Genomic DNA, 18,606 nt, shown 5'->3' with positions numbered 1-18,606 from the left:
TGAATTCCTCCCCATCGATCCGCCGGTGGGCTTTAACATGCTCCAGAGTTTGCCATTTGAAGAATAATTCTGTAACGTAAACTCTATCATCATAAGTCGTCCAACATAAACATAAAATGTGGTATAATTTCAATGAGACTCTCCACAAGAGACCAAAATGACGGAAATTTACAACTACAGATTATCGTACGGCCTTCAAAAATGAGCAAAATCCATACAGCATACAAAGCTTGTTTCAAATTGAGCAAATCTCATTTTCTTTTAAGAAAGAATCATGCGTACTATCAAGAATGCACTACACCTGTCATCTTGAACGCTGTTGTTTTCATCTGACACAAGAATGATAATGACAAATTTTCAGTCTTTAAGCTGTTTAAAAAGCGTTTAATGGAAATCGACCTTATTTAAATTATTATCTGCCATTATCAATGCATCGATCTTTTAACATATTTTAGGTTGAAAAAATTTATGCAAGTCTGTAACTGTTTGGAAATTGAGTTGATATAATATAAGAACCCAATGAAACAAACTAAAATATATCTTTTTTTATCGAATGTTAATATTCAAAAACCTATCAAAGTCTTATGTATACACGTGTATACGTGCACCTGCATAAGGTCTATTTCTATCCGACGCAACATAAATATATGAACGGGCTGTTGCGGTTTTAGACATTAAACGATTACTTAGTATCAAACTTTCACCATGATAAAACAAATACAATGTTGATTAAACACAAGTCGACTCTAGAAAAAGCGCCAATGACACTTTGTTTACAAGCGCAGGAAAATATCCTAAAATTAAAATCCACAAAAAAAGACAACTTGACCCGTTCCCGCGCATGTAAATATATGCATTATTCTATGTTGCCCTGAGCTTATAAATATATCTGATTGTTTATTTTTAAAAGTCAGTTTGTACTTTTACATAGTCGTGATGAAAATTGACATACAGCCTAAGGATTTGTTCACCTTTGTCTATCGTGGAGTTGAAATCTTGTTTGTATACCATTATTGTACTGAGGAACCGGAAAACTGCCATTGCCTTCAGATATAGGCAATATATATTGTTTTACAATGCATTTAAATTGTCTGAAGTTAGGTTTTGTCGTATGACAAAGCATAATAACAGATAATGATATAATGTTTATAAATACCAACCAGTTAAAAACATAAACTTTCCAATTATCTGCGAAAAGGATAACGTTTTTGTACTCCTTATTAGACGTTTTAGCTTTCGTGAATCGAAACGAGTATTGTTTCAGTCTTAAAGCATTAAGTACATTGTAAAAGTGTCCTACATTTTAACCACTGGAACTTATTAAAAAAAAACGAATATGTACTTCTGTTTTAAAAGCCGTTGGGTTCAGGATGTGTGTGTCCCGCATCTGTACCTAAAAATGATGGGGGATATCTTTTTTGAAATGTTTAATCTCTCGCGATCGGGCTCCCATAAAATCAGATACGGCATCCGCGCATGATAAACTCATTGATCTAAATTGAAAAAGCATGAAAAGTGGTAACAGCATTCGCCCGCATACAAAACTGAATATCACATCAGGCTAAAATATAATAGACTATTGTGTATCAAAAGCTTTAGTTCGAATCCCATTGAGGGAAACAATTCGTCAGTTCTAACACTGTTGGAATTTATTTTCAGACTTACCTATGTATATATATATATAGGCCGATATATATATAATAATATTGCGTGTATGGAGTTTCTTGTGTATTTTTTATATTAATTCCGTTTACAACTATCTTATTAATATAGTGGTTGGTTTTTGTTTTTTTTTTTACCGTTTTTGGAGGTTCTAACTTATCCTTTTTTTAAGTAATGATTTAGCATTATTCCATTAATATTACCATGGAAGATAATTTAATATGTTGGCTTAAATAAAAAAAAATAAAGCCGGTATCTGCACGGAAGAACGTGAAATAACATTACCATTTCTCGATGAACGAACAATTTAAAACGTCTTGCACGTTGACCTTTTTACGGATTACATGAAACACGGCGAATAACGAACCTTTTTCACGGCTGCACGTGAAATGACGAAAATAACCCTTTACCACCCTCTGAATAGAGAAATAGAAATGAAGGTTTACATACTCTCATGGAACACAAACTCAAGTGTGTGTAAAACAGCAAACAGAAAATAAGATAAAAGCGACTAAAATCAGAGTATGTCGATCTTTCCTGATACTGAGAACAGAAGAGTGGGGCGCTCATATTCGCCGTGGACACAATTTCGCCGTTTTATGATTTCGAGGTGTAAAAATTTCAAAGGATGGTTGAAACCAAGGACTTATATATACGTCCCTGTTGAAATGGAAGAAATATGCCAGTAAATTATATTTTTAAAACAAATATGGTTATTTTTGAAAATGAGATAAAATTTCAGCACTAACCGCAAAGGACCGAAAAACGGACGATTTTTAGAAAATTATCTGAATGAAAAAAAAATTCAAAGAAGTATTTTTAGTAATTCTTTGACTGATTGCCCCAAATTTCATTTTTTTTTACACCTTTCAAATAGATATAGGAAGATGTGGTGTGAGTCCCAATGAGACAACTCTCCATCCAAATAACAATTTAAAAATTAAACCATTATAGGTTAAAGTACGGCCTTCGACACGAAGCCTTGGCTCACACCGAACAACAAGCTATAAAGGGCCCCAAAATTACTAGTGTAAAACCATTCAAACGGGAAAACCAACGGTCTAATCTATATAAACAAAACGAGAAACGAGAAACACGTATATATTACATAAACAAACGACAACTACTGTACATCAGATTCCTGACTTAGGACAGGTGCAAACATTTCTGCTATTCATCTATAATGAAATTTATTTGATAAATATTGTTGAAAGCTGCAGTTATTTGGTTTTAAATAGATGTGTAAAAACGGCGAATATGTGTCCCCCGTTAACAAAAAATCTGGAAATTTCAAACACCCTTTAATCACACTTTTCAGATGATTTTTCTCAAGAACACGTTTTCAAGCTAAAAATAATTTGCAATTGAAGTTATCTTCATATAGAAATATCATTACTGTACACTTCAAAAAGATAAAGACCTGAACAAAAACTGAAGAAAACATGGAAAGATATGGCGAAAATGAGCACCCCACTTTATATTTAAGATCATTTAACAATAAGTTTTTGAATTTCCCGCTCTCTATTGTGTATACATGGAATTTCGGACTTATTTTTAGCTTAGAACAACGTCATTTCCAGAATCTTCTGGAAACACCGGAAACGTCTAGACTAATTTTGCGCAGTCGCAGATTGGCTTACAAAATCAGTTATAACGACAGATTTACCTGGCAAATACAGTTGGCAAAATAGGTTTGTTATGTGACATTTGAGTTTCTTCTTTCGTTAAAAATTATCAATGATGGGAAAGGACTATTACAAAGTTCTTGGTTTAGCCAAGACGGCAACAGAAGATGAAATCAAGAAAGGATATCGTAAAATGGCTTTAAAATATCATCCAGACAAAAATAAATCACCAGGTGCAGAGGAAAAATTCAAGGAGATTGCAGAGGCATATGATGTATTGAGTGACAAAGACAAAAAGGAAATATATGATAAGTACGGTGAAGAAGGTTTGAAAAACGGACCATCACCAAGTGGGGGACCCGGAGGCCCTGGTGGAACTTACCACTACGAGTTCCAGGGTGACCCAAGAGAAACCTTTAAAATGTTTTTCGGTGACAATGACCCTTTTGCCAGCTTTTTCGGTGGCGGAGGAGGCCAGCCTGGTGGACCTGGGGCACGTGTATTTCATTTTGGACCAGGTGGTGGTGGTCATCATGAAAATATGGATATAGACGATGATCCTTTCGGTGGTGGATTTCATGGGTTCCCAGGGTCAGGGGGACAAGCTGGTTTACCCAGAAGGAAAAGGAAAGATTCAGCAGTTGTGAGAGAACTTCCAATAGCGCTTGAAGATATCTGTAAAGGGACAACAAAAAAACTAAAAATTACAAGAAAAGTGCTCAATGCCGATGGTCGATCGACAAGAAACGAAGACAAAATATTGACAATAGATATAAAGCCAGGATGGAAATCTGGCACCAAAGTGACATTTCCTAAAGAAGGAGATCAGACTCCAAACAATATACCAGCAGATGTTGTGTTCATTATTAAAGACAAACCACATTCTTCTTTTACCAGAGATGGTTCTGATATCAAGTATAAAGCAAAGATTACACTAAGAGATGTAAGTATATATATACATGTGCAGTTTATGTAGACGTGTATTGAAAATAAGTATAATGTTCTTAATGAATTATGGTATGGGTTTAACTTTTACTCATTGTTGAAATATATTATTTTGGGATTTCTGACTTAATTTTAGGTACTTGTAAATCATGTACATGTACATGGAAGAACCATGTCGTTTACAGAATCTTCTGGAAAATTCAGGAAACAGAAATCGTAACTTTAGCTGTCAATTTGTGTCTGTGGCTATCATACCAGATTATCTTAATTTTACAAATCTGATAAGATTCCAATTGAATTGTCAGTATGACAACAACCCAACAACAAAGCTACATGTACATTTAACCCTCTTGCTGCCGGAGGGACACATATGTCCAAACCGGCAGTGCCGGAGGGACATATGTCCATAGCTGAATTCTTGCTAGCTTCTCATCAATGCTGTATCTCTTCCAAATAATAGACCGAAGATTGAACAATGTTATGTTTTTCTCTGATTGGTCCCAAATGTACCGGTCATTATGTCGTGACGTCATATATCGAATGACGTCGTTGTTTGGCATGTTACGTCACAGACGTTGAGCTGTCGTATTTTCCAGCATATGAAATGCAACCTTGAAAAACGGTTGGCAGCAAGAGGGTTAAATGATCCTCATCGCTACATGTATTTTAGAATAACACTTGAACATTTGCATGTCTGTCTACAATGTATGATTGAATTGATGACTTACAAACAACAACAATGTATATATAGTAAAGTCATGTACATGCATATCAATTGCAATAGATCATGCGGTTTTCAACAATGTCATACTTGATTTTCATAAATATTAAACTGCTGTCAGTGCTGAGTGATCTTTCATGTTCTTTTGTTACAAACATAAAAATAATACTACCCATAAAATGTTGGTGCCAATCTCAAAGACATGCAAATTTTTATTCTGCCTATCCATAAACAAAAACAGCATTTAGGTTATATATATATATGAATTAAGAGCAAAGAGGTGGCTAGAGACGGAATAATGTTATTGTACAATGTTGTATCCAGGATAAAGTGACAAAAATTGACAGACTTTCTTTGTAAACAAGCACATTTAAAAACAGACTAAGATACATGTAGTACATGTAGGTCTAGTACTAGCATTACAAGTAAAAAGCTTGGTACAAAATGTAGATTAACTTGCACTTTTCTTGAAAATACTAAGCTGATTTAATTTGCATATATGATGTAATCAGAACATGCAGAAGCAGATTTCAAAGGGTTTTTCAGAGGGCTGGGCTCTCCCTTTTTTTTTGTGGGGGGGGGGGGAATTGGTTGTTTATATAAGGAATCACTGAAGCATGACTTGAGCAGGTCCTCTCATAGGCAGTCAGTGGGCTCCCTTATGAAATTTCTGGATCTGCCCCTGGTAGTTAACCAAATGAATTGCCAATTTATAAACAGGGTGCCACCAATCCAGCATTTGAAATCCCGAATTAAATGTGTAATGATGCTTGATAATGAAAATGAAATACATTGTATATATTTTGATGTACATGTTTTACATTCATTGACATTGTTGTACATGCATGAAAATGCATAATGATGACATTGTGATAAATATGTAAGATGCAATGCTTCAACCTTGCAGTCATATGCACATTATGTAAGCAACATTTGTGCCAAAAATATTCCTACATGTTTGCCCCAAAAATACTTTTTATTTCCTGTGCATGTCTCCTTAAGCAATTTAAGGCCTAGCAAAATAATTATACATGGAACTGTGTTGCTGTCAACATTCTAGTTATAAAATAGGGGTGGTACTGTAAGATAAAACTTGTCAATCAATGTTTTGAATTAAAATTGGATTCTGAGTGCTTGAAGGGAAGAATTTTACAGTAAGAATAACAAGCAAATGCCATAGGACTTTAATTTTGGTTAAGCGGGAAAAGTCGAGACTGGTATTAAAACCCTTGCTTTGTATCATGTTGTATACAGAAATTGGAATATGAGTTGAACTCTTATATTAATTATATACATTTATGCTTATAATATTGTACATAGATATAGGAAGATGTACATGTGGTATGAGTGCCAATGCGACAACTCTCCAACCAAATAACAATTATTAAAAGTAAACCATTGTAGGTCAATGTACATGTACTTGCTTATTCTTTACTTGTAAATTAATGTGGTTTTATTTTCTTTCAGTCCTTGTGTGGAGCCACATTACAGATACCAACCATTGATGGTAGGAGGATACCATTGCGTTTAACGGAAGTGATAAAACCAAACTCTGTCAAAAGAATTCAGGGAGAAGGACTTCCACTTCCTAAACAACCCTCAAGGAGAGGGGACTTAATTATAGAATTTGACGTTACTTTCCCTAGTCAGTTGTCACAAAGTGCTAAAGAAATTCTTTCAGACTGTCTACCACGATCATAGAATATTAATTATTTAATTAAAGTTATAAATTAGAGAAACTGTGAAATCAACAAGTCATTGTTCGAGAAAATTGTGTTGATGAACTTGAAAACATTCTCATTTTCTTCTACTAGAATTTTATCATCTTTAAAAAACTATGATTCTAGATATAAGTTTGTAGTGTTATCATTGTTTATGATTATTTATCTAGACAAGATGTACAAGCCTACAGGGGATAAGATAAGTTTTGTAGGTGTATTTTTCATGTTCTTTGGAGCACAGCCAGTTAAGTAGTGCGATGATTCATGCATGTATTTACATTAATACTTTGTACCTATACAAAAGAATCAGAAGTTAAGAAGCCATGATTAATTAGAACATCATGAACTGGTTTGTAGGGGGAAGTCCAATTGTGCTATAAATAGACATAGTTGTAGTTGTGACTGTAATGAAAAGAAAGTTTAACATGAATGCAGGATTAATTTATTACTTTAAACATCAGGATGTACATGTTAACTGTAGCAAATACAGGAAAAAATCAGGATAGGGTCATGTAATATGTGTTAAATAAATACATACATCTTATTTCTTTATTTTTTTGCTTTTTGAATACAATTGAATGGTCTGAAGTGCTTATTGAAATTTATAACATGTATAACTGTACAAGTTTTAAAAAAATGTTGGTCTTTGGGGTTATTTTGTCCAATTCAATATTTTATTTCATATTGTATTGTATTGTATGATCTTCCATTGTAATATATTTCTTTTACACAAGGAGTAATTCTTTTTGGGAGTTTAAATTATCTATTGTGTGGTGACCAGATCTACAAATTTTGTCTCAAGCTGTTCTTTCCCCTCAGGCAAAAACAGATAACATTGTCATGATTTTATGGTAGTTTCTTGCATTGTTATTAAATTTTTGAATTATTTAATTGTTATGCAATTCAGTCTGGTAATATTTATAATAAAAATGCAAAAAGGATTTTAAAGTACAATTTTACTTTTTGAATTTGCAACATGGGTAAACTTTATATAAAAAAATGAATGACCTGCCAGTGCAAACATACATTTAGTACATGTACAGTTACATCTGCAGCTTACTATTGTATAGTTTGAGTCTAGCTTATTGTTGCAGGTTGTTTAAGGAGACCTATTACAGTAGATTACATCCAGGTCCTTTCTTCTCTGTTGCAGAGGCGGATTTAGGGGGGCTTGTCCCCCCCCCCCCCTGTTGAGAACAAAATTTGGTTGATTATAAAGGGAATCACTGAAGCGTGACGGTAGTGGGCCCCCTCTTAGGCAGGCAGTGGGCTCCCACTTATTAAAATTTCTAGATCCGCAACAAGAACAAATAGCAGTTTTATTGGCAAATATTCCATACACACAATTCAGTGCTTCAATTTTCATACATGTAAGGACATGTAAACTATGTTAAAGGTCGTAAACTTGTATTATTATATGAAACTGTTATTTAGACTATTGATTTAATTTTTAGAAAATCACAAGTCTTCTTTTGAAATTTAAAAGTGTAGTATGTAATACTCTCTTAACAAAATATTATGGTAAAGGAACTGTTTAAATACTAGTCAACTGTAGGTCATTGTAGTAGCATTGCCTTTGTTCAGTATGTAAACTGTCAAATTATTTAAAATTTAAGCTCCTTATGTCCATAACCTGGGTAGGTCAGACAATAAAATTTAAATGTCCATTCATGCAATAGTCACAACCTGACTGAAAAATTTAACGAAGTACTACAATTAGATTAAAATTTGGTTAATGGCCATTCTACATTGTTTATTATGTTTTATATTGGTCTATGGTTAACCTTCCCTTGGATAAAGAAGGATGAATTATTTCTGAGAGACACTAAAATAGATGTTCTTTTTATAAAGCACCAAATCTATCATTCATAAATACTTTTGTTTTCTTCCCAAAACAGATTTTCTGTCTTCGTTTTCTGCATTCTTGTTAAAAATATATAAAATGTACTTCTTGAAAAAAGATAAGTACACTAGTACTATAAATATATTAACTGTAAAAATAGCCAAAATCTTTTCTCAACCTTTAATGATAATAGGATTGATAAAAGGCATGCTGCTGTTAAACTTAACATTTTTTGGGGATGGCCTTACAAAAGGATTGTTCACAAGATTTGTTGTGTTGCTTAATTAAGCAGCTTATATAAGGATAATTGATGATATCTACAAATGTTTTGTTGTTACATGTTTGTGTATGATTGTTTAGTAGTATATGTTGCCAATAATATTGGCGAGGGAGTCGATGATGTTATTGTTTATGAGTTGGTGTATATGTGTGGTTGAGGTATGCACTTGGAAAATGAAAAAATGCATCTGCGTGAAATTGCTCATACTATTTGCAATCCATTAATAAAAATATTATATATTTAACATGGTATTTCTTTCATTTAAAATGCTTGAGATGTTAGTCATGCTAAATGCTGTGATTGATCCAAAAATTCCAGTTAAAGTGCATGCCAGCACAATGATAATTCAATTCCTTAAAATATCTTTGACTGTTTCATCTATATGTACTCAAGGAGGTATAACCTCCTTGATGTACTGTACTTATGTGTCTGAGTGATTATGGTGATACCTTTGTGCTTCTGAAGTTAGGACATGATAGATACAGAGATTGATCCAAAAATTCCAGTTAAAGTGCCAGACAAAGAAATTTGAATGAATTCCTTAAAAATGTTTGAAAGTGTCAATGTCATTTACATGTACATTTGTAAATTTTGTATATGAATGATACATTTGTGCTTCTGATGTTTGGTCGCTATTTTAATAAATGCAGCTATTGATAAAAAATCAGTTAAATAGCCAGACTGATTTTGTTTTCTAATTTCTTAAAATATCTTGGAACATGTTGAATGTTTTATCTACATGTACTTCATGTACCTGCAGGTAGACCTTTTGTCTGAAGCTTAGAAAGTACAAGTTTCTATCTTATTTTAAAGATAAAGTTTTGTACATCTACATGTCATGTTTCTTTTTTTGTATGCACATAATTTTGTGCCTTCAACATTTTAAGCAATTTGTTTCCAAGAGTAAAGGACAATATTTGGATACTATACATGATATATACGAAACAAGCCTAGGTCATGTAGGTGTAATCCTTATTTACATTGTGAAATATTCAGACATTTTCAAGTGTTGATGGAAGGTATATACATAAGTTAAAGAACAAGTACATGTATAGTGTTTAGTATAGACGTTTATATTAAATGATTCGTTTATACTAAGTAAAGGTTGAATTTGTAAAATATGTTGGAGACAACTCATCCAATAGGGCAAAAAACAGCCAAAGGGCACCAATAGTTAATTCTTCAACAGAAAGAGCAATATAGCACTGGTGGATCTAGAAATTTTCATAAGAGGGGGGCCGTTCCAGTCACGCATCAGTGATTCCCTATTTAAGCAACCAATTTTTTTCCAAAAAAAGAGGGGGGTGGTATCCTGCCCCCCACCTAAATCCACCTCTGAAAAGTCTTGAATGGAAGTTTGTAGATTAAATCACTAGTTTTGGTCAAACCAAACGCTTGAAAATCAGAATTTGGCTCTTGGTGAAGTCTTCTTTGCAGACATGCATTTTAAACGAGCATGATAAAAAACCTACTCAGCATGTTGGTTTAATACACATCAAGGTTCATTAGCATGTTCTCATCCTGATAGGCATGTAATATTTCCCACCTGACATAAAACAAATCCATCACCATCGTTATCTAGCAAGCTATGCCCCTTGTGTCACCCTTAACTCTAATCTCAGGCAGAAGGAAACAAGGCTGTAGTATAGTAGTCTAGAAATTTAATATAATGACTAGTGAAGTCTGCTTGCATACTCTGTCATTTGTTCCACAACTGTGAGTTTTGATCTGCTAGCTTTCTGGAACTTTCTGCTGACTTAAGATCACTTAACAAACGTTTATTCTAGAAACAGTAGGCAAAACTAATTTAAAATGGTAAATAGGCATTGTTTAGGTTTTCTTCTACACCACAGGACATCACTAAACGTTGAGACGTCACGTTACATGTGATTGTAGCCATATGGCGAAAGAGGAACACTAATGATGAATTGAAAAAAGGGTACAGAAGCATGTATTGATATGTACAGAAGACAGAAATTACGACTTTCCAAATGTATCCCACATAAGCTTTTATTTTCTTATCTGTCTAATAAAAGGAATATTGTTTTGGTCGTGTTGGTATGCATGTATGCAGCAAATCATGAAAAGACTAACATTTCCATTATGGAGCCTACCCTGCTACTAATGTGAAATGTTAATATATAAACTTAAGCATTTTGGATACGTTTAGGTAAAATTGAGTTGCCTGTGCTCGTTAAAATTAATAATTGGTGGGGGTAAAAACTAACAAAGTGATTTAAATGTTGAATTGGTTCTTTTTTTGTGTGCATGTAATCAATTTGTAATGAAAAAAATGTACATGACATTACAGTACTATTGTACTGAAGAAAACAGTAATATTTTACGGAAGGCAGTGTGGGATTCACAAGCTTATTTTGGCAATTCCATACATCTCAGCTATAGTAACGAGCTTCTAATTATATAATGATATAACTAACTATACGAATGTCAGAATATCTGTGTTGGTGTTGATGCTACAAGACATCATGCCTGGAATTCATGTTATATCAGATTTTTTATCTGACATTAAGAACGATAAGGAATTTATATATATAGGAAATGGAATCTGCTGTCTTGAACTGCAATGAGTAAATAAAGAATGTTACAACTGGATTTCCACATTGTAACCTCTATAAATCATGAAAAAAGCATAATAAACTAGTGATTTAAAAAATGTATGTGGTATGCGAAAATATGAGACAAAGTGACGTAGAAGCTAATAACTATAGGTAGCTTTACTACCTTCAACAATGAACAAAATTCATACTGCATATTGCAAGCCATATCCAATATTGTAATATATAAACACAAATTAAATGTAAGACGAAGAGCAGTCAAAAATCCTATGTATCCGCTATTTGAAATATAATCGCAGACGTTTGATAATTATTATTTTGCTATCCATGCAGCCATATGCAATAAGGGTACAGACCCGCTCGTTAATTTTGTTTTCTCGCACTTATTTTATGAATTTATTTATACATGTTATAGTTCTATAATCATGCATTCGAAATACGTTGTATGCATTTGCCGAACTCTGCGGACATGTGTTTCGGGTTTATAGAATAGAAAATGGTAGTAAAAACAGTTAAAGAAAGAGACAAAAAAACTGCGAATCAGAAGAACATCAAATAAATTTCGAGAGGCCTGAAGATAAATTGATGATTCGAATAAAACCGGTGGACTTTAAAAGAAAATTTGTTTAGACACTTGTTCATGTTTATTGTGCTGAGAGAATCTTCTTTACAGATGGAATATCTACGATAAGGCCTGTCATGTTTAAACTTAAAATCATTACAGCATATAATGTTAGTCAACATTACCGAGTTTTGTCTGCCTACTAATCTTTATCTTTAAATACACAAACACAAAAGTCTAGATTGTCCTATAGCTTATATTCTATTTCGGATTACCAAACAAACTTTCATTCCATTACGAAAGGAAGATATTATTTTGCTTTGCTGGTTTAATTTCTCTTTAAGAAATATTTTCTCTAATACTAGTAGATATTTGGCGAAAGAATATTGAAACCTATCTGTACTATAGTGGAACATTAGTGAACATGTACCATCTGCATCAATGTTCACAACTTAAAAACCTCAGAAACGCCTCAGAGAGACTAAAAAGATGACACGAGATACTCAATTCGTTTACCAACTGGTTTTAGAAAGTTTTAAAACGTCATTTCATTAATTCGATTTTATTGAATCGAACTAAGTTCTCATTTACTAAGTAACCATGATATAGTAATATCTGACTTATTTATTGTTTTACTGATGCATATCGGGTATACTATAGCATCCTAGTCTCAGAAAAATGTTAATCTGGACTTGAAGCTTCTTTAATTTGATTGCGTTGTTGTCCGGGTATTAGAGCTAGACCTATTGTTTAATAATTTGCTCTTCGGGAAGTTGCTTCACAATTGTACACTTTCTATCTTTATGTAGCAACATTCCAGTAGTGCCTGCATATGATGTATGTCACATACAATCATGTATCTCATAGATTATAAGATATTACAGAGCTTGTATTTCCTATCATAATTTCCTTGATAGAGGGTCATTGCTTACACTGCCTGAAACTATTACAGCTGATTCCATTGAGTGGGTAGGCAAAGGTTATATATTTGATTATCTTGCTTGCTAGCTATATATATAGCTTAACCGTGAAATCATTATTATAGGAAAGGTATACTATATAAAAAAGAAGATGTGGTATGATTGCCAATGAGACAACTATCCACAAAAGACCAAAATGACACAGACATTAACGACTTTAGGTCACCGTACGGCCTTCAACAATGAGCAAAGCCCATACCGCATAGTCAGCTAGCTATGATTTCGCCCTGGTTGGTTATCTGTCGGACTATTCTACTCTTCAAGGAGGGCAGTTCAGTTACCTAACTTATAATGACTTCACGGTCCAGCTAGCAAGCAAGGTAACCAAATATATTATCTTTGCCTACACACTCAATGGAATTGGCTGTAAACCATACAAGAGTTCTTAGTGGTGAAGTTGACATCTATACGGACTCATAACAATAATCAGTTTTCACATTCCACTCATAGTTGTTATACATCAATGCATTTTGGAGACGAGGCTTACTTTTCATTGTAATCTTGGATTTTCTTTTTTTTGAATTGGGAAATTCCGAAATACCATAAGGCCAATTTATTCCAACATGATCATCTAGTTTTCAATGCAGGCTTCCCAATAATTGACACAGTGACCAATGAACCGTATATATGCATTTATTTAAATGTCTCTGATGAAAATAGCAGTGGTTTAATTTATATACATTCACTTGACTTATTCTTTTCATTTTCACACTGAAGTGTACTTTATCCTTCTTTTTAGTTACCTAACTTTTCATTGATTGCAGTCAATCTATTTGCATGCATGAATACACTAAAGACTTTTTGCAATAAAACGTAATACAATTTTGTATATAATGCATTATTACAGTAAAAGGTACATTCGTCATCATTTACATTTAATAGTCAAAGGAAAATATAATCAAATATATAGTGATTTGAAAGTCGATGATTCGTGATGTAAAATTTACTTCCTATATATAAGAAATGTCTCAGAGGCAGACTGCCGTTGAAGTATTCGGAGTACGAGAAGGATCCACTAAACAAATTGCTTCATTCAACATTTTTTTTTTATAAATATTATACAATTACTGTCTTTTGGTGAGGTAAATGTGTGGTTTTATTGACTTTTGAAAAACTGATATTCACTGAGGCCAACGGCCGAAGTGAATATCAGTTTTTCAAAAGTCAATAAAACCACATATTTACCGAAACAAAAGACAGTAAATGTTTTATTCCATATTCCGAGAGAAATTTTATGTAATGGAAAATATTTACCAAAACCAGTGCACATCAAACGTTTTTTTACCAAAATTATACACGTAAAAGCACGCGACGTTTTGCGCGGTGAATATCCTTTTTCCGCAGGTGAATATGCTTATTTATTCAAAATCCCATTCATATAGAAAAACCTACTAATATTTTATCAATATGGAATAAACCTTTTTATGTGTCTGTCCCAAACAGGAGTATGTAATGCATATTGCATGTGCCGTCTGTCAGAATTATTATTTTGCTCAATTTGTAGTTGAAATATTCAGTTGCATGGTTTCATCTTTTGAATTGGTTTACATTGAAGCCCCTCTCTATTTGAGTCTATTACAGCGAACTGTACTTTATTGGTTTTGCTCATTATTCATGGCTGTACGATGACCTGTAACTTTTCCCATCTTTGTCTTTCAACTTATCTTTTTGAGTCTCATAGAAAATATTTTCACCCCATTTCCAACTTTTCTATTACTAGTATGTGATGTTCTGACGTAGGATTTAAAATAAATGTATCAAATGTTGGAAATACATCAAATTCCATCTACATAGTTTAACCTGACTAGGCAAGAACTATCTCCGAAATATTGTATATATTTAAATACAGATGTACATTTGAAATTTGTTTCAGTTGAGAGTAAATTGAAAACTTATACCATTATCCACAGGTATGAAAAAGGTCTGTTAAGTTGTTATGCAATTAATAATGTTCAGTATATCTTGCCAAATGAAAGAATCATTAATATAGTAGTGAGAAAGCTAACATTGTTCGAACAATGCTTATGCAAACGATTTACACAATTAATGTTTTAGTCAATGGTGAATGTCAATCTAACAGAAGTAAAACACAGGGAGTCGACCAAAGATTAAAACTGTGTTGATCAATGTTTTAAAAAAAAAGTCTGTTTTATTATTTCCTATATATATATATAAATAAATGGTATGAATGCCAATGAGACAACTCTCCACCAATCTAATTAAAATATTGATCTCTGATTAATTTATACATACTACATATCTAGTATAACGTAATCAGAGATCATAATTTCAACTAGATTGACTCTCCACAATAGACCAAATTACACAGTTATAAACAACTTTTGGATTCACCGTACGGCCTTCACCAACGAGAAAAACAAAATTATACCGAATAGTCGGCTAGAAAACGTCCCAAAATGACAAATGTAAAACAATTCAAACGATAAAACTAAAGGCATCATTTATGATCAAAGTAATGAACAAAAATAAACAAACACATACTTTTCATATGTAGCGCAGCAACTAACGACAACAACTTGAACTGAATTACAGACTTATTGATTGGGGCAGAATGTAGGGATGAAAGACATGTTAGAGGGCATGCAACTATCCCATAATCTGGGACAGTGGTGTTATAACTTATTATATAAGAACAAACTATAAAAAAAATTGAAGAAGTCTTATTTATATAAAGTCACTCATCAGATGAATACATAGTAAAACATCTAACAAAACTGAACACAGAATGCGACCGACGCGGCCAGACGGGCACATGCACATTAAAGCAACAAAAAGAAACTAAGTGCAGATTGGAGTGTACTCGCATTTATTGACAGCTAGTTCAAAGCAAATAACAACTAATCCTAAAAATCATGCATGTAGGACTAAAGTATCAATCATTTCACATCCAACATCCAACGATTTTGTAATAATTATATATCATTAAGTCGGAGAAAAAAAAACCATGATCTTGTGTAATGCCAATTTACAATGTCACAATTACCGACAAATTAAAAAGTCATAAATGTGCATATGTATATAATTAATACTATTAAGTTTGCTATTATTTACTGGTAATAAAATCAATACTGATACCAATAAATACAATATTCAAAGATCTTATTACAGCGTCGCATTTGTAACCATTTAGAATAAGGTAAGTTTTTAAAGCCTGTCTTTTTGGACCACATTTTTTTAAAAAACGTTGGCAGCAATATTTCTTTGTTTTTTTTAGCAATGTGCAGACAGTTTACTATCCATATCAGTACACTGAACAAAAATCCCTTGATGTTTTAAATGTGGCTATCAAAAACTTTTATTAACAAAACATCATTTCAACCACTCAATATAATAATCTCTCTTTCATCCTCTCGTCCTAAAATGATTTTCCCCCCACACTTCCTTTTCCTCAGTAGACAGTGACGTGTTTTGTTCTTCACATGAAATTACCCAACACAGGTTTCCTTGATTTGTGTATAATATATAACTGGAACTTATAGATATCCATGTAATGTGAGCTCATTATTTTTCCTGGAATTCCAATTTTTGTGGATTTAGTGAGTAAAGGTAAACCATGAAACAAAATGTTAATCGAAATACAACTTTCCTCTGAGGCTTGTACGAATAATTTGGTAAATCACGAAATCATATCTCCAAGGAAGTCATTTTCGTAAATCCACAGTATTTAAAGCCCTATTCGCCCTAGCACACAAGAATTTTAAGAAGCATCTTTTGATTGTAGTACTGTTCTTTAAAAAAGTTACACATTAACATGCATTAAAGACTGTTAACTCCTTATGATGAGTGATAGAGTCTCCGATTTCTTAATGTCCAGTGGCAAATATTTCTTGTTTTTCAGAAAGACACAAGTTTACAATTCATTTATATAAGCACTATTGTAAGTGTTGAGGGAAAAAAAGGTTGAAATTTCGACTGCCACTGGAAATTAATGATAAATAAAACTTCATTTGTAAAGATTATTTACAAATTTAGCTCAAATATTCTACAGATTTTAAGATACTTAGCATTTTCATTCAAGACCTTCAATGATGACCAACAACAATAAAAGTACTGTTCTTTGGTTCATTTTTTAGAGTAAAATTTGGTCTCAAATCAAATCTAACTTGAGTACTATTTTTGTTGTTTTGTAATATATCTGTAATGTGTGTTTACTCAGTTTTGGATCCTGGATCCTAATTATTATAGTTAGGCTAACCAATAATGAATGTTTGGATTGCTCATTTTTTTAATTTTTTTTTCTTTCAAAAAAACCAAACTATAAACTACTGTCAAATAAGTTAGAGGTTTGGCTAGCTATAAAACCTTGTTTAACCCATCATATTCTTCTGAATTGCCTATAGCAATTATGCCAGGAGTATAAATTAGTTGTCCATTTCTTTGTTAATTAGGTCGTTAGTTTTCTCGTTTGAATTGTTTTTTTCATTGTCATTTCAGGGCCTTTTATAGCTGACTATGCGGTATGGGCTTTGCTCACAGAGACCTATAGTTGTTAATGTTGGTGTCATTTTGATCTCTTGTGGATAGTTGTCTCATTGGCAATCATACCACATCTTCTTTTTTTTTTTTATATTAGTTGATAATCACCATTTCATTTTGAGTTAATGAATGTATATTGAAGTTGAGCATTTATTCTAACTTTTTTTCTCCATAATTTTGGTTAGTAAGGAGTAATCAGAGACACTAAACTAATTCTGCCAAAAAGTTGTCTATGTGAACTTATACATAAGGAAATGTATACAAATGACCTGTGTGACTTGACAACATCCCAGTATAAAGTATTCCTCTTACGTCTTTAACATCTGTGTATATTCTACAGCCAACACTTACGTACTTGAAAAGGTGAAAGAGTTTTACTACACTCCCACCATATTTCATGTGACAAAAGATTATCATATTTAATGATGTATCCTTGAAAAGCTTAGTGTAAGTTATTGACCCTGCCATGAATTGATACAAACTAATACATAAAAAAGAAATAAAAATTTATTTCAACATAAATAAAATAACAAGACATAATAATAAACATGCTTATTAAAATGAATTAAATGACATACCACTTTTAAGTGTACTGTGATATAGATGAGGACCAAGTTCACAAAATGACAATATATAAGATGAAGCAGATATTTTTACTCAATGAAATAAAAAAATATAGAAAAGGTAGCATTCATTGATCTGAAAGTAATAAATGGTGTGTGCAGAAGAATTAGTATAAGGTTGCTGGATTTCAGGTTCTAAGAAACTGAAAAACTATTATCTACTTAATTAATTAAGCTTTTCAATTTGGTAAAATCTTTGTTATTTCATTGTTCATTTACTCACAAATATGTAATTTGATAAAAACAAAGTAATTCTAGGGGAGCATTACCGGTACTATAAAATCTCCAACAAGAAAATCTAACTCTTTTATTTGACCAAAAAATATATGTCATTGTATGTTGATAACTAAGTCAATATGTGGACTTTACATTAAACATATTATCTGCTAGTCATTTTTTTTTATAACATTAGTCAACATGTGTAAAACTTTCTACAAAATTGATACAGATGACAGAACACAATACAGTAACTATACAATAAAAGTTAATGTTAAAGATTCAAAAACAAAGATTTGTATAACATTATAATAATAATTCATATTCTATACAATTAATTTGTATTCCAATGTTC

At 32.5% G+C, this 18,606-nt stretch overlaps 1 protein-coding gene across 1 annotated transcript; it reads left to right on the top strand.

Annotated features, from left to right (window-relative positions):
• Positions 1–3,283: 3,283 nt before the first annotated feature.
• LOC134681971 (dnaJ homolog subfamily B member 4-like) lies at positions 3,284–9,041 on the top strand. Its single transcript, XM_063541597.1, has 2 exons — positions 3,284–4,230; positions 6,421–9,041. The coding sequence occupies exons 1-2, from the start codon at positions 3,400–3,402 to the stop codon at positions 6,652–6,654; spliced, it is 1,065 nt and encodes a 354-aa protein (XP_063397667.1). The 5' UTR covers positions 3,284–3,399; the 3' UTR covers positions 6,655–9,041.
• The last annotated feature ends 9,565 nt before the right edge of the window (positions 9,042–18,606 follow it).

The sequence above is a fragment of the Mytilus trossulus genome, chromosome 1 (assembly GCF_036588685.1).
Source record: "Mytilus trossulus isolate FHL-02 chromosome 1, PNRI_Mtr1.1.1.hap1, whole genome shotgun sequence".
In the NCBI taxonomy this organism is placed as follows: Eukaryota; Metazoa; Mollusca; class Bivalvia; order Mytilida; family Mytilidae; genus Mytilus; species Mytilus trossulus.
Note: the sequence above shows the minus strand (reverse complement) of the source record. Positions and strands in the feature narration are given on the sequence as shown.

Coding starts and splice junctions, on each gene's coding strand:
- LOC134681971 (XM_063541597.1), top strand. CDS start 3,400: ATGATGGGAAAGGACTATTACAAAGTTCTTGGTTTAGCCAAGACGGCA. Junction 4,231..6,420: donor CAAAGATTACACTAAGAGAT/GTAAGTATATAT, acceptor ATTTTCTTTCAG/TCCTTGTGTGGAGCCACATT.